The sequence below is a fragment of the Pteropus alecto genome, unplaced genomic scaffold, assembly GCF_000325575.1.
Source record: "Pteropus alecto unplaced genomic scaffold, ASM32557v1 scaffold67, whole genome shotgun sequence".
NCBI lineage: Eukaryota > Metazoa > Chordata > Mammalia > Chiroptera > Pteropodidae > Pteropus > Pteropus alecto.
In genome coordinates, this window is record NW_006441061.1 from 2,390,457 (window position 1) to 2,411,984 (window position 21,528).

General features: G+C 39.8%; 1 protein-coding gene across 2 annotated transcripts in view; it reads left to right on the top strand.

Annotated features, from left to right (window-relative positions):
• The window catches only part of PBX3 (PBX homeobox 3), a 195,369-nt gene extending 175,287 nt beyond the window's left edge, over positions 1 to 20,082 (top strand). Inside the window, exons 6-9 of one of the 2 annotated variants that reach the window (XM_006917971.1) lie at positions 13,437 to 13,602; positions 14,815 to 14,927; positions 15,737 to 15,826; positions 18,548 to 20,082. In XM_006917971.1, coding sequence (XP_006918033.1) covers positions 13,437 to 13,602; positions 14,815 to 14,927; positions 15,737 to 15,826; positions 18,548 to 18,640 — 462 coding nt within the window. In that variant the 3' untranslated portion in view covers positions 18,641 to 20,082. The remainder of the gene's footprint in view (positions 1 to 13,436; positions 13,603 to 14,814; positions 14,928 to 15,736; positions 15,827 to 18,547) is intronic. The other variant, XM_006917972.3, reaches the window with a different exon arrangement.
• The last annotated feature ends 1,446 nt before the right edge of the window (positions 20,083 to 21,528 follow it).

Here is a 21,528-nt window from a genome sequence, read left to right on the forward strand (position 1 = left end):
TAAACTTAATATATCCATGGAAATAAAAGGCAAAATGGAAAATTTTGTCAGATAACTGGATACTATAAAAAAAGGTAAGATGAGAGTTTTAAAACCAAAAATACAGTAACCAAAATTAAGAATTCAGTGTATGGGTTTTAAAACGGATTAGACATAGTCAAAGGGAGAATTAGTGAACTGGAAGATGGATTATAAGAAAATGACCATACTAAAGAATGGGAGCTAATAGGATAGAAAATCTTAAGAGGGAGTAAGGGACGTTCAGGACACAGTAAAAAGGTCTGCAACAAATGTAATTAGAGTCCCAGAAACAAATATAGGAATGAGACAGAAGCACTACTTGAAATACAAAGAGAGAGAGAAAATATTTGTCCCATTTTCTCTCTAAAGGAAATATAGAAAGTATTCTTCAGGAAGAAGTAAAAAGATTTGAGAGAGAGGGTGAGAGATGCAGAAAGAAGTGGCAAAGCGAAGGGTAAATGTATATGTGAATCTAAATAAATATTGATTGTTTAAAATAATGAAGTCTGTTTGGTTTACAATATATATTGAATCAAAACACACAATGATAATGCCTTGTAAGTTCTGAGGAGAGGGTAAGTGTTCTAATGCTCTTGAGTTTTTTGAAAAGGTGGTAAAAGTACCAATTAACATAAAAGTACAAATTAGTATTAGACCTGATAGTTAAGAATATATAATCTCTGGTGTAATCACTTAATACTAAAAGGATATATAACTTCCCAACTAATAAAGAAGGAAATGTGGAATAATTTTTTTAAAATAAACAATCTAAAAAAAGCAAGGAAGAAGAGGGGAAAAAAGAGCATAGTAAGTGGGACAAATAGGAAGCACTGAGTAAAATGTTAGGTCCGTATCCAAATATATCAGTACTTACATTAAATGTAAATGAATTAAATGCTCTAAGTCATCGGCATATATTGTCAGCCAAGATATAAAAGTGAAACCTAATTATATGTGTTTTCTAAGAGATACATCTGAAACATAAGGACATAGAAAGAATAAAAATAACAGTATAGGGAAAAATATCGCATACAAACAATCATGAAAAGAAAGTTGATGTTTATTCTGTCAGGTAAAGAACACTTCAAGGTAAAAAGTTTTACTAGAGTTAAAGAAAGGCAGTAAATAATGATGATACAGCAGTTCTATATTTGTCTGTACCTAATAGCAGAAGTTCAAAAACATAAAGCAAAAACTTGCAAAATTTCAAAGAAAAATAGCTAAATCCAAAATCATTGTAGGGGATTTTTACACCTTTCTGTAGCAGATGCATAACAATGATCTGGGGAGCTTGTTGGAATACAGATTCCTGAGACCAAAAGTTCTAATTCAAAGGGTCTGCAGTGGAGCGTGCTGATTTGAAGCTACCAGGTAATGCTGTTGGTTTCAGAACCACACTTTGAGTAGCACAGATATAGAGGATTTGAACTCAGTTGTTAGCAAACGACCTAATGGACAGTGTAGAACGCTCTACCCAACAAGTGCTGAGTACATGTTCTTTTTGAGCACTTGCAGAACAGCTCGTGCTGTTAACTATATTCTGGGTCATAAAGCACCTATCAGTAACTTTTAAATAATTTAAAACATAGAGTATGTTTTTTGACTACAGTGGAATTAAACTAAAAATTAGTAACAAAAGGATAACTATAAAAATTCTGTGTGTTTGAAAAGAAAACAATGATTTCTTAATTATGCATAAGTTAACGAAACCACAGTGGAAATTGGGAAATATTTTAACTAAATAATAATGAAAGTACAACCTGTCAAAACTCATGGGATGCAGCTAAAGCAGTGCATAGAAGAAAATTTATAGCTTTAAACATATTAAACATATACATGTATGTATGTGTGTAGAAAGAGAGAGGGAAAGAATGGGCGGAGGGAGGAATGGTCCATCTTAAGGTATTAAAGGACGATAAAACTTTATTATTATAAAGTACAGAAATTAATGAAATTTAAAAAACACAGTAGAGCTCAACAAAACTAAAAGTTGTGTTTTTTTCAAACATTTCCCTTCTGAGATTCTTAGTCCTACTTCCCAAAGGCAATTAACAATGTCTCATATTTATTGCAGATGTTTCTTACATACCCGTTCTTTTCAGATATTTATTCTGAACATACGATATGCATACCTTTTTTAAAAAAATTCTTTGTGCCTCTTAATCATAAAATAAGTGGGGATAGAACCTGTCTCATTGGATTATTATGAAGATTTAATGATTTAGTATATGTGGAGTGCTTAGAATAGTGCTTGGTACTTAAGCCCTATGTAAATGTTTACAGCTATTGTTATTACAAGAGGATCCCTATTCATGGACAGAATAGGGATGAGGGTAAAATTGGATTTGGAAGGTGAGTCAGGGACTGCTTTGTGGCAACATAGTGCTTGCTGGGCACTCTAAATGTGTGTGGAATGAGTGAGCTGGTCAGAGATGAGTCAAAAGGTAGAATAATTGGCAGAGCAGGCCAAACCTGGGCTGGTGACTTGCCCTAGCAAAACTCAGAGCCCAGGAGCAGAAGTGGATAAAGGAACTAATGGGTTACCCTCTTGTCAGGTGACTCAGTCAAAGATCAAGGGAGAAAAGTTCTAAAGTATTATAGTTTCCTTTTCTCTCTCTTGATTTTCTAAAGTTAGTTATTTAGATCATTGCACTCCACATACTTCAAATTTTTTTAGCCAAAACTAAGTTTGTTACTTGTGTTCTCTTTAGGTAGTAGTACGATCATTTCATATCACTTATTTCGAGAAATTGGGACTTTAACTCTAGTTGACTGTACATTCAGTATAGGAAGGTGCAGAAAAGTTACCCAGACTCTACTCCACCACTATTAAGTCACAGTGTGACCATGAACAAATTATTTACCCTGAAGTCTTCGTTTTTTGACCTGTAAAGTTAGGATAATGATAATTTCTTCAAAGGTTTGGAGGCTGAATGAGATCATATATGTAGAATGCCTAGTATAGGGCCTGGCATATCATGAGTGCTCGATAGATGCTTATTTGTCAAATTTAACCAGAGTTTTCTTGCTGGGTATTGTGCATCCAGAGCCTTGTAAAGGTTCCAAAAGAGAGAGAAAGAGAGAACACCAAGGCTCTGCCCTCCAGCAAACTAGTGTGCTAGCAGCCCCCAGCCCCTAGGTTTTCACAGGCTCCATAAAAGTGAGAGCTAGAGGGACACAGGGTGGTGAGGGTATAGCCAGTCGGGTTGTGTCTATTCTTAGTCTCTGAATAGACCTACCCTTAGTGTATTCTTTACTCTAAAAATGTATGTGATTCATTTTTAGTGAGAATTAATTATGTATATTGAAAAAGTAGTATACCTTTTGAGGATAGGTATTCTCATTTTAAATAAGTTCAGTGAAATTTTCTGGATTTTTAAAAAGAAAAGAAAACTGGAGTGTGTATTTGGTAGGGGATAGTGTTTGAATAAAGGGTTTCCATGAAACAAAAGCCTCGACTATCGGACACTGAATAAATTTTGATGTTTTCAGTTATAGGAATTAAATTTACATGACATTTACCTGTACAAAAAAAAATCTGGTCTGTTATGGTTTTCTAAAGGTGCGCTTAAGTTTTAATTCTGGGATGCCGATGTCTTGCCCAAGAAAGTACCATTGATAGGAGGTAGTTCCACAGTTGTGCTGTCAGTGTTTTGAAATCTGTCAACGAGGCTTTCTTTGAACCTATGAAGGAACCTATCCAGATGTACACCTAACACATTTTTATTTTTTTAAATGAGAGAATTTTAAAGAAGAAAATCTTTAACTGAAAACATCATCCGTGCTCATTTAGAACCACCCCTCAGCACGTGTTTTAGGGAGATGAACGATGTCATCTGTTTTCTATGATATCGTGGCCGCAAGGCTGACGTTTTATGTACTGTTGCAGATGAACCTCTTTGTGAATGTCAGGAGCAGCTATCAGTCTATCATGCGTGGTGTGGAAAGGGCAAACCAAACTGTACGGGTGTCAGGACATTATGGCAATGAAATTTTTCATAGACTCAAATAAAAAAAAATAAGGTGCTTGACAAGTGAATCTGTTTTCAATTATATCAAATACTATGGAAACTGAATTTCCGTTTGTTCAGTTCTCCCATTAGAAGTGACTTGTGTTTCAAAAGTTGGTTTTCAAGTCAATTTTTAGGAATTTGGAACTTATTTTATAAAAGAAAAAAAATGGTTTGGATTATTGGACTAGCCCACATTTTAACCATAAAAGAGACAAAATATTTGGCACTGAAAAGATAGAATTTACTTTTGTAGCCCTAGCCATTTAGTACAATGGAAAAAAAGTTGAGTAAACAATTTTAAATATTTTTTATTGAGTGTTAATTAAAAACATATTGGGAAAAGCACAGGAAAGGCTGTGTGACCTCAGGCAAGTTACATAAACTTTCTGACATCATTTTCTACATCAGTAAGATTGGGTCTTTGTTAGGGCTAAATGGGATAATACATGTAAAGTTCCTGATACAATGGCTGACTCATAATGAACTCTCAGTGGTTGCTATTATAAATATAGGTAAAAGTAGAATCTAAACCCAGATTTCTAACAAATCCTAGGTCCAGTGCAGTACCATACAAGTGGTTGTGTTGGGGCAGGAGTGAGGAGAGATGAGGAGGCATAGGTAGTGTTGTGAGCTATTCGTGCCCGGCAGGTGCGTGGCAGACAGGAGCTCTTGGTCTAGGTAAGAAGTTTATTATGCTCAGGCGTATAGAGGAGCACTCCCTTTCCCTTCTCTCGCTGCTGCCTATCCCCCATTGCCAGTACCTTGCCAGCCCTGGGAGCATGGAGTGGCTCTCCCAGAATTCGGAGCTCCTGTGAGAGGCTCACCTGACTTCAGTGACTGCTGGAAACAAACGTAGCCCATAGAGGATTTGTTGTTGTTGCTCTTGTTGCTCGTTTGTTTTAAGAAAAGGGAGAGCTAACATTTATTGGGTGCCTAGTACATCCCAGGCATAGTCCTGTGTATTTTAACAGGTCATCTCATTTAACGTTTATGACAGCCCTGTGAGGAGTAGGTATCGTTATCTCATCTTGTACGCCAGGCAAGGAGAACATGAGATGACGTGACTTGACCAAGGTAGCACAGCTAGGCAATCACAGAGCTGGGATTCGCACACAGGTCCGTCTGGCTGCCAAGCCCTTTCTCCAGCTGCCCTTCTGGGTTCTCAAGAGACTGTGTGGCCAGCCTTTCTGTCCTTATAAACTTCACTGAATGCATACCCTTGGGAGGGAGAAGAGTAGAATGAGATTTAGTTTATTAACACTATTAACTTTAAAAATTGAACAGTCTCTGGTTTCCATCCCTCATTTCAAATTGAATCACATAATGGAGATGAAAACATATTGATTAGAGAGAAACTATTAGAGGTAATATTGTTTACCACGTAAATATGCTGCATGTTCCATTATACACGACTTGGCATTTCAACATTTCATAATCTGTTGCATTTAATTAGGCACAGTACATAAAATATGCATAACAAGTAAACATGGGAAACACAATGGCATATTTTTCTAAGATTTGTGCTTCATAAATTTTTAGTTTGCTAATCTCAATAATGATGTTTTAGTGTCAGCTGCTTCTTTTCCAAACAAGTGCCGATCCTCTCCCTGATGTACTTTATGCAAGGAAGCAAAACTAAGGATGGCCTCTAAAGTTATGCACTTCTGCCTCTTGAAGATTAAGTCTTCGAGTAATAATTTTTCTCTTTTATTTAACGTTGTTATTAAAATGATAAGTAACTGTGCCGATAGAATTTGAAATGCAAGATGCAACTAATGCTAATTAATTAATAAACTGGCTTTCAGTGACTGAAGAGACGTTGTGGATGATTTAGCTTTTTAATTTGAACATAGAGTTTTTCTTAAATGCAAAGCAATCTGGGAAATTTTAATGGCTTGAGATTTACAAAGTGTCTGATTTTAATTATTTCAAGAATTCTCAGACCTGCCAACCCCATCCTCTGGATAGAATACTGGAACAGAGTTGTCGATTCCTATATCTGTGTGGGCCAGCACAGGGCCTGGCACTCATACTCTTAAAGATTGTTAAATGACTTCTAAGTGATTATTTCAAAAAGCAGGTTGGTTACTTTTTTCATTGAAAAGTACATTTTTCTAATTTAAAAAATCTCAATACTTGCTTGTCTGAAATCAATTTGGGTAATACTCGAAAACATACAGCAAAATACAAAAATGGAAATTTATTTATAAATCCATTCTAAAAGGTAATCACATATTGGTACATGTGTCCTAGTAGTTTTTCCTGTGCATACGTGTGGTATGTATATGTGTGCACATGCACACCTATGTATGTCTTATGTGTATTTTTGCAAAAAAAAAAAATCTTGCTGTATGCAAAGAAAAAAATGCCTTTTCTTCTTGTTTGTATTATGAATATTTCCCCATGTCAATATTCTTTCTCAACATGATTTTTAGTCAGTGATCATATTCCATTATACAGATGTGCTAGAAATTAATCTCCTTTTTTCAGCTATTAAACGTAGAACTGTAGCAAATCTCTGCACATATATCTCTAAGTATTTCGCCAAAATAAGTTCTCACTAAGGCTGAGTTAGAGGGTATCTACATATTTGCTTGCTTACTCTCCAGAAAGGTTACACTAAATAATAAGTAAACTATATGTAAATTTATTTCTTTAATCAGAATGTTTTTTGATTTCCTGAGGCTGATAAATCTGTTCTTTGCCTAGCTCCAAAGGGTCATTACAACACATAGAAGTGGTTGCCTGCGTGAGCCCTGTTTTAACAGCTGAAGGTCTTTACTAGGTATAACCCATCCAAGGGGCTCCCAAGTGTACTCACACAAAGAAGTTAAAGTGTAATCCGAGTTGGCCTGCTTACCTACAGCAGCAATCTTGAACTAGGGAACACGTGTTCACCTGGAGGTTTTCCAAAAGGTATTAGGTCATGCCTGGTTTTAGGGTTTTCACAAGCCAGCTTTTCTTATGTGTATAAGGTACTCCTTCCTAAAATCTGTGTGCCTCAGAAAGCTGCTAGGTGGAAACAGGTATATGTTACTTTCTTCCCTCCTTCCCTTTCCCACTCACCCTTTTTCTACTTTATGAAAGGGATACTCCCACCCAATACCATGGCCCATTGCCCCAAAGTATGAGACCCTCTCCAGTGCTGGCGAAGGAATTATGTGAAATATTGGTGATAACCAAACCTCTGTTAAATCAGCAGTTTATAACCTCACACCCCTTTGATTAAAAAGTGCATGTGTGATAAAACCTTACTTTTGATGGCCAAAATAAGTTTTTATTTAACAAAATAAGAATTTGTATTCCTTTGATCAATTTTAGATTAACCGTAATTATAGTTTAATCCAGAAGGATATATTAAACATGTAGAGCCTTATAATTGCAGGAAATAAGAACAGTTTAAAACTTTCAATATCCATACATTTCTATTGTAGAGCATAAAAGTATATTGCATTAAGATAATATTGGAGAGAAACAAAATGGAAATGCTCTCCCAAGAACAAAAAAAGAATACAAAATTTTTGATTATTAAAGTGAGTGTATATACTTGTTAAATGGATACTGGGTAGCAAATTGCTTTGCTATTTGTATTTGGTTGGATATGTTTTAAAGAATAGTGGTACCATTTTATTTTAAAATGTCAACATTTATGACAAACTGAAATAACATTGTTTACAACTACATAAACTTATAATGAAAAATTGTAGATGCCAACTTAAAAAATGTGCAAAGGAGAAAAAGTGTGAGCCGGGTACCCAATGTTTCAAAATTTCTTTAGAGAGTATTCCAGCAAAAAGTGTGCAGACAACTGAAATGGACCAGGTACCTGGATGGGAAGGCCGCCTCACCTGGCCTCACCAGAACCCATTGCCCACTGTCCTTACTTCCTGGAAACCTCAGGCTCACTCTCAGTCTCCCCTCCACTTAGCTGGAACTCACTGAGCCCACAGAGGGGTTGGGGAGGCGTGAGGCAACCTGCAGAGCTCCTTCTGCAGGCTTTTGCTTGCCTAGAGCACTCTCCCTGTCCTGTTCCTTAGCCAGAGCCTGCCAATCCTTCAGGTGCCTTTACTCTCGCTTATCCCCTGATCCCCGCCGTCTCTCACTGCTCCCTCGTTCTCCCCAATAGAAATGTCCCTCACCTTTTAGTCCTCCACTTAGATGTCACCTCTTCCAGTGGGTTTTCTTTTTTTCCTGTAGAATGATTTCTCCTTCTTTCACTACAAAAGAGGGGTTCAGAGGTCAAAATAGGGAAAGGGAATGTTACGTTAAAGAGTATAATAAGTCTCTGAGATCTTGAGGAAGTCTCGGGAAAGGGAGGCAGCAGTTTATGTTTCTGGCTTGTGTCAGCTCAGCTTCTAAAGGTTTGCACCTCTGAAATGTGGAGTCTCAATAAAAATACTATTGAATTGAAGCTGAGGTCCAGTTCAAGTTCCACCTCACCTTGGAAGTCTCTCTTGATTTTCCAGACCTGCTGGTCCTTCTCTTCCTCCAGATTCCCACTTCACTTAGAATCTGTGCAACTTGATGTGTGATCATCACTCTCCTGCAGTTTTCACTAATTATTTTGTGTGTCTGGCATTGCTTTCGTAATGATTGTAAATTTGAGGCAGGTAGAAGTACATGTTTATTTTTTCATCCCCCCGTGGCACCTAGTTAGTACACTATCGCAGGTCCTCAAATAACATCATTTTGTTCGATGTCATTTTGTTATAACATTGACATACCATAGGAACTTAACTCTTGTTTACATAAATTAGTCTATGGTAAGACTGGTTTCGTTATGCATCATTTCACTGCAAGTCGCAGAACCTATTGACAACCTTAAGTGAGGCTTTACTGAGTGACCATAACAGATACTCAGTAAACATATCCCAACTGATTATTAAAAAGGAAAAAGTTGATGGAGAATCCCAAGGTTGAAATCTAGATCTATCACACTTTGTTCTGTGATTTTGGGCAACTTGTATATAATCTGGATCTCTTATTTCTTCATTGATAAAATGTAGGTGGTAGTAATAGCTAATGGCCATTAGGTAATCACTATGTGCCCAAATCATTAACATGCCCAACAATTCTCTACTCCCTTAGCAACATTCAAATATATGATACAAGTATTATTAGCTGTAATCACCCTGCTGTACATGAGATCCCCACACTTATTAATTTTATAACTGGATGTTTGTACCCTTCGACCAATATCTCCCCATTTCCCCTACCCTCCAACCCCTGGTAACCACCACTCTGCTCTGTTTCTCTAGTTTGTCTGTTTTAGATTCCACATATAAAAACATTTTGCTTTTTAAAAGCGATTGGCAATCTATAGCTGGATGGAGTTAGGGGAAATGCACGGCTGTAGTAAATGGGAGAGACCGGAAGCCTTTCCAGCCACTTCTCGGCCTTGCAGAAGGGCTCCAGAAAATTAGCAGCCTGCAAAATGTTCACTGCTCAGTCCCCTGATTGCCAAAGGCTCACAGTCTGGGAGCTGATAGCAATGAACATCAGTAGAAGGAAAAGAGTGCTTGTATTTTTATTCTCATTTTTAATTGATCTTAAAATTCTTGCCTGGCCCTTTGCCTTTTGCCCAGTCCAGAGTCATGAATCCTTGATACGTGGCTCAAAAGAGAAGCACAGGACAGTGTATTCCCTTTCTCTCCACCAATTTCCTGCCCATGTTTTTATTCTGGGACCAATGTGCAGACCATTCCAGTTCAGAGATGAAGCGAGCCCTGCTCTACTTAGTGCCCTCCGTGTACAGCCTGGCTCCGCCGAGAGCACTGTGTAGGAGGGGGCCGCGTGTGATCTGTAGCCCTGGGTGCTTCCTATTGGGTGAGGGTAGGGTTCTTTTGCAACTAATTGTATCCATCTGTTTTTAAAAGGTGAAAAAAAAATCCTGAACTTAGGTGTCGATTTATACATTAATTACGTTGATCTCAGTTACAGCAGTGTGGTCTTAATAGCTCTATTGCTGCAAAGCCCAAATCTGTGATATCAGAATGTGACGTGCATATTTTAATTTGAGAAATAGTTTAACATTTTTAGATATTCATTTAGATGTGGTTATGCAGGTTAAACATAACGTATGATCACTGCTTCTTTCATTGCTTCCAATTAAACCTTGCTTGCTAGTTTAACCTCTAGGTAATCCCATCAAACAATTGATGTCAAGGAAACACTGCCCACAGTAGCTTCAGATGAGTGGCCATTAATTTTAATTGCCTTGATATTAAAGATTAAGAAGTATTGGGACTAGCAGAATAGAAACGATCTGATGTCAAGCAAATCTACTTGCTAAAGCTTCCCCAGGCTGCTGGTGATATTAAAATTTTACTGTGAGAATTAAATAAACCTTTATTAGTGATGACTGTTGTTTGATTGGTCCAGGGGTATGCATAAACACAAGATTCTTACATATCTAGAGATGAGACCTTCGATGGTACAGAGATTCCTCAATTATGAAACTGTTAATAAAGCTGTAATCTGATTTTCAGGCTAGGTTTCATTAATGTATTATAGCTTCTCTGATTGTCAAGGTAATATTAACTACAAAGCACGGAATCCAACAGAGAATTGTTTAGAAGAAGAGAATTCTAAGATGGGGCTTTGTTACTAAATTCAGAGTTGGGGAATTTTCATTAATTATGCTTAAGAAATGCCAAATTCCCTCTCAACCAGGAATATCTCCCTTTGCACTATAGATCTATTCACTATTTAACTCTTTCAAAGGTCCGACAGTCTTATTCAGACAAGCTAGAGTAGTAGTATATGCTGTAAGAGCTTTTTTTCTAAACCAGCTCTTTAGGTGTGCTTCCTGAGCTGAGCATGTGCTTGTGAAAGGTGAGGTGTAGGGTCTAAGAGAACTTGCTCTTATAAACATAATCAGAATGGATACCTTTAGAGTCCTTTTTCGATCTTGATTTAGAACTTTTGTTTTTAGAGTCATATAATTCTGGTATAGGAATGGTTCCTAACAGTCACTGAGGCTGACTTTTCCTGGTGCAGAAATCCCTCCCAGAGCATCTGTCCCCATCCTCCTAGGGGCCTGGGCCCCACATTACCATCATCTCTGGCTTCTCCTCTCCCCTGACCTCCACAGCTAGTCAGCATTCAATTCCTGCCTATTCCTCCTCCTTGGTATCAGCCTTCGCCAATCCTACCTATGACTCTACCTGGCTCAGGCCTCATTGCCTCCTCTCCTAACCTTCCACTACCATGTCCTACACAATTATCAACCATGTGGGGCTCAAAGAAGGGAGAGCAGGGAAGGCCAGTGGTAGGGTGGCATTCAGTCCCTCAGGGCTGTTGAGAGCCTATATTGTGACAGTCTAGATGTTGGGACTAAAACCAATGAGTGAAAATAAAAGGGAACCAGATCTTAGTTCCAAATTGAGACGTGTATATCCATTAGAACTATGTAATGGTGGAATCAGGGACTTCGTGAGGTAGCGAGTACCACATCTCTAGAGGTACAGATGCCATGAACACAAAGAGAAAATGGAGGAGGCACAGATTTAGAGGACACATGAGTTCCATTTTAGACCCGTTGAGTTAAAGGTTGTGGCAGAACATTTATATGGAAATGTCTTAAAAATTGAGAACTGAAATTCTTCATAGAAGTTAGGGATGGAGATGGAAATCTGAGAGTCACACAAAGACAATAATTAAAACCATTAAAATGAATAAGACTGCTCAAGGAGAAAGAAGAGGGCCAAGAGCCAGGTCTTGGAGAAAACACAGAAACACCCTGGTGTGTCAGGAGAAGCAGGAGCATGATGTAGAAACCACGCAAAGAAAGTGCTCTAAGCAGGAGGGGTGGTAATTACAAGTATCTGACACTGCCGAGAGGTTAAACGAGAGAGAAAAGGCCACTGGATTTGGGGCAGGTGTGACGCCTGTAGCAACCCACCTCAATCAATTACCTAGCCCTTGAGATTGTTAAGATTAAGTGAGAAAATGTATAAAGTATACGATTCTGTAATGCTCGACAGGCACCTAGAAGGTACTCATTAAATGATAGTAATAATAACCGCTACTACTTGATATGAAGGAGGGAGGGATAGATACACCCAGTCCTTCAGGGGAAAGAAATGACGGTGGAACAGAAGCAGCTAGAAGTTCTGACCCGTAGTGTATTTCCTTCCTGATAAGTTTTGACTTGTTTCTGTCTCATGAACCTATGCTTACGGTTGCCGCATGGGTCGTCAGTGAGTGTGCCTGCGTTTGTATGTGTGCACACAGTGATTCCCCAGGAGGGACAGCATGTGGGCAGCAGCAAAGGCCAACATTGTCCTCCTGATGTGGCTCCCTTGCTGGGGCTCTCTGGCTTCTTTCAGAAGGATGAGTGCCACGGGTTGAAGAATGAGAGCTCTATTTCCAAAGCAATTAAAGACTTGGCAAAGATGGTGAACCAGCGTGCTCACTGGTTTAAAACGGGTCGGAGGGCTCTTACCACTTTTTCCTCGGGGCCCCAAACAGCTGTTCAGGATAAAACAGTGACTCACGCAGCCTGATATCACAGCCATATGCCCCTTTGACATATTATTAAGAAATTATTTAAAAGTATCTTTTAACTGTTACTTTAATGAAAGAGAAGTCAGAGCCATTTACATAGCAATTAGTACCTTCTTATAAATTACCATGTGGGTTTTCGCTTCTTCTTTATATAGCTCAGTCAGCTACAGGTGCCTGAACATGGAATATAAGTGAATGGTGAGTCTTGGGCTAAAGTTTTGCTGTCAATGAAATGTGATGAAATCTGCCTGTTGGTAAGATCTTCTTTAGAAATCTTTTCCATTTGCACTAGCTGACCTCATAACTAGTTTGCAGAAGAAATAAGTATAGTTGACTGGATGAAATCAGAGCCACTCCTGTGTATTTGCATTGACGTTACTGGAAGTCTTTCTTTGAGTTTTCAAGTTGTGACCTTCTCATATGTTAAATGGCAGAGCTTGAGTAGCCATCTTGGCAGACGCACAGTCTCTCTAAGGCAGGAGACAAAGGGATTTTTCATCTATTATTAATTGATGTTACTCTTTTCGGCAGAGTGAATTTGATTCTTTGATACAGCTGCCAAAATTGTCCAGGCCCCCCCCAAATTAAGTCATTCTTTCTCAAATATGTCTTATTATTTACCTAACTTAAATGATTCCTTTAGCTTTCAGCTACTTTGGGGGTGGGGGGACTGATCACTTTTATGTACTAATCGGTATATCAATTAAATGTTTTTGTTATGAATGGTGCCTCCAGCCATCTTAGTGTCGCTGTGGCTAACTCCAAGAAACCATATCATCCACAGGATATGACTGCCTCAAGAGACCCCCTTAGTGTTCAGCAGTTATTATTGGAAGTTTGACTTTTCCCCTTTTGGCCTCTCTTCCCCTTCACTCACATCCCTGTGATTTGTAGGTATCCAACTGGTTTGGCAACAAACGAATCAGGTACAAGAAGAATATCGGCAAGTTTCAGGAAGAAGCCAACCTCTACGCTGCGAAGACAGCCGTGACGGCTGCACACGCAGTAGCCGCAGCTGTGCAGAACAACCAGACCAATTCGCCCACCACGCCAAACTCTGGTGCGTACGAGGTGCTCACTCCCTACTCGGCTCAGGCAGCCCTATGCCACAAAGCCCTGTCCCACAGGCCAGGAAGCAAGAGCCATGCCGAGGACACAGTGGATGTGTAAAGGAAGAGTTATATTAAAATGCAGGCTTGCTCTTGGGATGGGCGAATGACTGATGGCCAGAGCCTGGAATCCCACTGTTCATAGTGACTTCCACCTGCTACTTATAGATTCTGGAACTTTCATACTTTGTAGTGGTTTTTAATCCAGCAATTAAGCAAAGTGCTGTCACTAGTGATTATTTTAACTATATCATTGCATGTATCATTTTAAGGTCAAGGAATGAAATAGCAGAAGTGGGACATTTACCGGTTGCTGTGTACAGGGAAGCTGGAACGCTGGAGTTAAGCGCAGTGGTGCCTTCTCCCTAACGCAGCCAGACTCTAGTCGCTGCCATTCTGGGCGTTTCTTCAGCACCTGTGCTTGCGCAGTAGGATCAGCAGGTGGTCAGCTGTGAGGGGGATAGTACGTAACACCTGGACGCAATATCTTGACTCCTCATGCCAAATTTATGCGACATTCGTGATGGAGTTAGAAACATCTTAAATTTACGGAGAACTTGATTAACAATGAAAGATTTGCAGCTAGTCCAAACAGATGGACTTGGAAGCAATTCGAGGGGTTTTCTAAGGAGAGCTTTTAATAAATCTTTTAAAGTTCAGAAAGTAAGGGGGTTTTTGGTTTGGTTTGTTATCTTCCCCGCCCCAGGTTCTTTTTAAAATAACATGAAAACAGATGAAAGGAAAGTTAGATAAAATGTATGGATAAGAAAGAGCTTCCGAAAAATGTTTCTTCTCTGAGTAATTGTCCACCGTGATAGTTAATGATGGCAAAGAACTCACTTAATGACCAAATCCTGGAGATATATGAAAACAAGGGGGTGGTTCCAGGCCAGCTACTGGGTATTTTCTGTTTATTTTGGTTTTCTCTGTTTTTTGTTTATTTTTTTATTTGTGGGCTTCCCCATTGATAGGACTTTCCTAGATATAACACGAGTCACTGGACCGAACTCTGGAGTTATTCTCCATCCTCTTAGATCTAGAAATGCTTCATGTTGTGTACCACCTTTCCCTTCTGTACCTTTTTTCCTTTCCCTGCCTCTAGGTCTTTGAGGATTGTGTGTGTAGCTCTCTGTTATTCAGCTACTTAACTCTTTCCTTTCCAGGTTCTTCTGGTTCTTTTAACCTCCCAAATTCTGGGGACATGTTCATGAACATGCAGAGTCTGAATGGGGATTCTTACCAAGGGTCCCAAGTCGGAGCCAATGTGCAATCACAGGTAGGAGAAATGCCCCAACTGGGGCCTTTCTAGCAGGGTAGGGTTTGGGCTCAAAACTCCTTCCTCTGGCCCCATGGAAGTGGTCTGCACGTCCGTGCAGAACCTGGGCTGGGTGCTTCCAAACGTGACCCATCTGCCCCACCAGTTAATTTAATGAGAAGTCAAGTGAACAGTGACTTTCGATGATTCAAACCTGATGAACTTTGTGAATGCATTCGGCTCTGGCTTGAGCTCATGGAGAGGGGTTGGGTGCATCTTACTCCTGTAACAAAATAGACCAGAAAAATTGTGTGTGCCAGTATGTATATGGTTTAAAAACAGTACTCTGTTTCATTTCTGTATTTTTTCAAGTCAGAATATAAAAACCTGTGTTCTTAAACTATATTCCACTTTCAACTTTTGCTTATCCTCTTAATTGAGAACAATTACTTGTTTTATGCACGTAGATATGTGTGCATGTGTATGTGTGTGTTTGTATGTGTGTGGGGGGAGAGAGAGAGAGAGAGAGATCAAGTACACATGTCTATAAGTAGTTTTCGCCCACAGCCACCACACAGATTTGGTTGATGTAGATGGAGAGTTTGCATTGCCATGAAGATACTACTGTTTGGCTGGCATAAAAAACAAAGATGTGTGTTTAAATATGCAAAGAATTGTTGAAATTCTGCCAGTCACATTTGATTGATAAATTTGTCTTTCACTGAAGATGCTAAACCCTTGTGGCACACATAATTCAAATTGTTTCCTTTTGTAAGTGATGATGTTTTAATAGATTTGTGATGATGAATTTTGTTTCGTCTCACTTCTAGGTGGATACCCTCCGTCATGTTATCAATCAGACGGGAGGCTACAGTGATGGCCTCGGAGGAAATTCACTGTACAGTCCACATAATTTAAATGTGAGTACTCTGGGGAACCACATTGGAAGAGCTGTAGGAATAGAGTCAGGTAAACAGTGACTGATAAATAAATTAATGACCATTTGACTTGGCTTCTCATCTTGTTAGCAGTTGGGGAAGGCAGTGTCTTTACTATACTTTCATTTTATGAACTTAAACTTTCAATGTTACCTTAGAAGTCCTCACAAATACTCGGAGTACCTGGTGTTCTGTCATCAAGAGGGACTTAAGCATCAGCCCATTAAGATGCCATCTCATATTGCCATGCTGTACAGTTCCAGGGAGATGGAGAAGAACAAGCCATTTATCTTAGAATCAAGCAGCAGAAAAAATTCCCAACCACAGCTCAGGTGAAGGTGACAACCTTAGAGGACCCCAGACAGATCAGCAAACAAAGAATTCTGTTCTTAAGAGCAGCGTGCTGCATTGTCAATGTACAGACCATGCTCAGCGCTTTCAATGGCCTCTCAATTTTTAATTATGGAGGAAATAATTTTAACTTTTGTAACCAATTTATCAAAACTTCATTTTCTCCTACACCCTGATGTGGATGGAAAATGGCAAAAAGCTCTCGAAAGGGGATTGGGTCACCAGGGCGGAGCCGAGGGAAGCGGCGGACAGAATCTGGGATTCCAGACTTAGGGAGGAAATAGACTGCCCGGTGCATAGTAGCAGAGTCAGGAAGGAAAAAGACAAAATTCTCCCTTTTTTAGGGCCGTGGCTCGCTATGAGAGTAAATATTAATGATTTAAAAAGTGATTGAGGATGTTCAATTGTAAAAGGGAAAAAGGACCATTAAATACTCAAATCTTTTACATTTGAAATGTCAAATCTTTCTTTTTGGGTTTATAAATAACTCATAATAACCCACAACAAACCATATAAAAAGCCTTTTAGTTGCATTTCTCCTTTTTCATTTAAGTGTTTTGAAATGCTTCAGAGAATGCACGATATCCTTATCAACATGATAAAATATGAAACTGTGATTGCCTGCAGCATTTTACAGACATGAATTCCATCTTCACTGATGAGGCTTGATAAGGCGCTGTTGTATAATACAGTGCATAATCTCAAACCACCAGAGTAAGGATTAATTTATTTTGAAAAAAAAGAATGCTTGCTGACAACCTCTCCTCCAGCTGCCACGCTGGGTAAAAATATTGTACATTTGTTGTTTATAAATTTGGATAAAAGAGGAATGATGTTTACTTCAGATGGAATATCTTTAGACTTGTATCTGTGTAAGGGTTTTTCTAAGTAGATTTTCATACCTGAGAGTGCAAACAGCTTACCTTTTAGATAGAGAAGAGGATTTCTTAAGAGTCCACACAGACACACCTAAGCATGTCACCAGCCACCCTGCACCACTGAGGCTTTGAAAATATACTGCCATCACTGTATTTTTTTTTTTCCTAACTTGAATTTATTATGCCTCAAGCCTGCAAAATTTTTTTCCCTTTGGCTATGGTCATCTCTGTGGGGTTTTTTGGTCCCCGCCCCCTTTCTCTGTGATCCTAGAGGGAAGAAAGGTGCTTTATATGCACATCTATGCAGTCAATCAAAACTCGGGGAGTTCTCTAAGAATAGCAACCATGAGAGAAGGAAAAATTCCCAGCACAAGGCTCATCTAACAGTTGTATCCAGGCTGGATGGGGAATCTAGAGAGTTCTCAGCAGCCTAGTGACACAGGCCTAAAAGAAGACATTTTGAGTGGACTCAAAGAAGAAGTTACAGACAGTTGTGAGGGTGGCAGGGGCACCAGTAGACCTTATGACCCACACCGCATCAGCGTCGGAGGTCTGGGCCTGGGTCAGCGTAGCACGAAGCCGGTCTGTGCCGCAGGCACTGGGTGTCAGCCAGCTCACCCTCGCCTTCTCTCTAGGAAGGCCCTCCCGTCACTTCTACTCAGTGTTCCCCAACTCACGAGCCCAGCACCTCCCTCTTCTTGACTGACATAAAAATATGTAGCGACAAGCTGTCTGGCACAGCAGAAATCTGATCAGACATTGATTTCAGCAATTGCCTCTATCGGCCAAGACATAAGGCAAATTTGTTTCTGAGTACTGTTATTGCCGATGCAGGGCTGAGGCAGGAAGGGCCAGTGGCATGTGAAAAGCGCAGCAACATCCCAGATAGGAGCTCCAGTTAGAGATAATTGGAATACAGATTTGAATAGTGTGTGCTCCTCCACAGTTCATGCATTTTCATTCTGGAAGATCCTGTTTGGAGGGAAATTCTGGCCTTCATTTTCCAAGAGTTCTGGTCGCTGGCTGTCAGGCCGTGTGGGAAAAGGGCGGGCAAGTTCTTCTCTATGGAAACGAGGATTTAGCCGGGCTGAAGTTTCTACTTCATGGAGCTCACGCGGTCCTGCTGTGGCGTTGCGTCGAGCTCCTCCACTGCTCCCTTCTTAAAAGAGTTCTTTTCGAGTCACTTTATCTTTACCAGCAAATCAAAGGCCGAGCTGTGTGCCAGCTTGAGACTAGCCGAAGCCCCCCTTTAGCCTGCCGATTCACTGCCAAGTCTTTACTTGGTGGGATGGATTTGTTTTACATGCATTTAATCCCACTTTAACACATGCTTCAAAGTCCTGCCAAAGTGGGTTTAGAAAATACATTTTGCTAATGCATCTTTGCTCTCATGTTGTCATCTGGGTGTTTTAAATTGGGGAGGAGAATTAATATGCAGACGTGTGCACCCGCTGAACTGTGTTTCTCCTTTCAGGCTAATGGAGGCTGGCAGGACGCAACAACTCCATCTTCTGTGACTTCCCCTACAGAAGGCCCAGGAAGTGTGCATTCTGATACCTCTAACTAATCTCTGCAACACTTTTCCCTGAGCTGACATGCCTTGATAAGTGCATTCAGAGCAATAGGAGGAAAAGGAAAGCGTTTTTGTAGCCCACCATCTACAGCTTTACTGTAAAACCTTGTCTTATCTTAGTAGAGAACTTGGTAAATCTGTTTTTTAAGAAATCATAATCATTTGTATTTATACTAAAAACACACAATGTTAAAAAGCACTTTATCCAATTAGGCCAAGACTTAACATTGTTGACAGTCCTGTAGCTATTTTATCATAATTTATTATCAATATTTTACATTAATGGTTTCACAGTTGCCAATTACTTGGCCTTAAGGGTAAAAAGTACAATATATGCTAAACCTCAATCGTTAAAGCAGATGCAAAGATTCACCTCACCTAAATTGAACTCCTTGCATATTTCCATCGCAGACTTTGTCTTTATTTCATATCGCTAATGCAGTTGGAATAAAGGAAGTGTTTGGCTATCTCTGTTAATGATGGTTGTGTTTAAGAATCTTCCTCGTCACGTTGTGTTGCAATCTCTTACGTTATAATTAGATCAGAGACTGGTAGCATCTTTTCTCTCTAAAAGCACCAGTGCCCAGAGTCTGCTCAGTAATTAAATTATAGATCCAGATTTGTTCTGGGAGATGGAGATACCTGCTGCTGATAGAGGTGAACACGAGATCCGTCTGGGGTTTTACGGTGTGCGCTGGGTGCTGCACAGACTTGTCAAGGTTTGCTACGTCCTCTGGGCATCAACAAAGGCCCTGCTCTCTGGAGTGTTGTATATAGTGTAGCAAAAGAGTATTTATACATCTCACCAATCAAAACACAGCTTTATTACCTCATGCGAACTCATACAAACCAATAGAATTTCAACATGTTCTGTAGCTTAGAGTGCTCACTTACTACCTCTGAACAATACTCACGCTGTAGTTTGTCTCTTTCTTATCTTTTTGCATCTTGTAATTAACTCTTTGTTTCCCTTCATAAAATGTAATGTACATTGTAATCTTTTAAAAGAAAAATCAGGGTTGCATTTGCAACTTTTAAAAAACTGAGAGTGGAAACATTGGGTCTTAAATTAACACAGGATCAGTAAAACTGTTGTAAATACTGAGCAACATTTTGAATGTTCTTCATCTTGTTACTAATCCATGCAAAAAAAAAAAAAAAAAGCGGCGACTAATTGTGATGCATTCAGATTTCAGTATTCAGTACTGTATATTTCACCCTGTGTAATGGGGCCCCCTCTCCTTTCTCTCTTTTTGTATTGTATGCGATTCTGAAACTGATTGAGTCATGAAAATAATTTGTGGCGGTGATTCTAATGTATTAAAAATGTTTCGTGTTCCTTTCTAACTGGATTACGCCCTGGATTGAAAAAGTCTTCCTCGTGGTAGTTATATGTAGTTTCAAACATGAATAAACTTTTTGCTTTCATGATTAAATGTTGATGAAATTTCTTACTCCATCCCACGAGCCAACCAGTGCAGGCCAGGGAGGGGGCCTGTCCAGAGGCAGGCTTGGGCACCGAGGTGTGTGGCTTGTGGCAGGGGCGCTTTGAGATGACAGTGAAGCCCTACTGACGACAGCTCCTGGCTGGCTGCTACACCGCTGTTCTTTGTCCACGCTTGATCCTCGCGCTCTAAGAACACAAGGAAAATGTCCCCATTTTCATAGGTTAGGAAACTAAAGCTCATGAAAGTTAAGCAAATGCCACAAGGTCACAGATCCAGGACAAGGGGCCATGCTTTGGACCCAGGGCTTTCTGCCCGTAGAGCTCACACTCCTGACCTAACGATGCATCTGGCACTTGTTAGATGGAAAGATCTTTTTTGTAAGTAAAAAATAACCAGTTTGGGGTCATTCACGTCTTTACTTTCATAACTTCTGTGAGATACCAGTTAAAAACAAGCAAAAGTTTAAAGGGAGTACGCCTCGGATGCCATTGAACACATGCACGCACACGCACACGCACACACATGTTCTCATAACATCATTTAAAACTCTAAACTGGTAAAATGTAAGGCCAACTAGAAATTCATTAACTAGATTAAACATCGTTTTTGTTTTATTCAAATTGTTAGAAATTCCATATATTTACATACACATCTTGTCGCTAATAGCTAAATCTTTATAATAAAAGAAGTCGATAGCAGGTAATTGGCCTGTTTACTATGTCACAAGGAAACTGACTCACAGGAAATCAGATTAATGTTAACCAGTTGCAGCAAATTGTCCATGATAAATTCAACTGTTTCACGACTTCGGTCGGCAGAGCCAGGCAAAACAAGGTCTAGGGCCACCATTCCCATTAATCTTGAGGCAGTTACACCGTGAGAGTAAACTTTATAAAACAGATTGCCCTCCGAAGCTGTCCTCCCTCACGCGGGCTCTCAGCCTGCCTGTAGGAATCGCTCCCATGGCTAAGTAGTTATTTGCATGATTCAATTAGCTTATGGGTCAGCCTTTCTTATCTTTGTACATAAGACATTCTCTAAGCTATGTGGTTCTGCAAAAATATCTTGTGGAAACCTGACACGCACACACAAATACGTCTTCTTTAATGTCCAGAAACACATCCTAAGAACCGTCTCAGGGGTTTATCTTGGGCCAGCCTGTTGAGAGAAACATATACCAGTGTTCGTTGGAGATTTACACCTTGACTGGCAACCCTTGAGGGAAATGTGAGTCTAAGGCTTTATTCCTGAGAGACCTAAACAAAAATAGAATTCCTTTCCTGTGTACTAAGTGAGGCAGCATTTGCATATGTTTTCCCTCTGGTGGGGGCGGGGGAGGGCAGGAGCATCCTCACTGCACAGATGAGGAAACCGGGGCATGGCATGGGCCCCAGGGTTCTTACATCTCACTCCAAATTGTGTCGGGTTGATGGA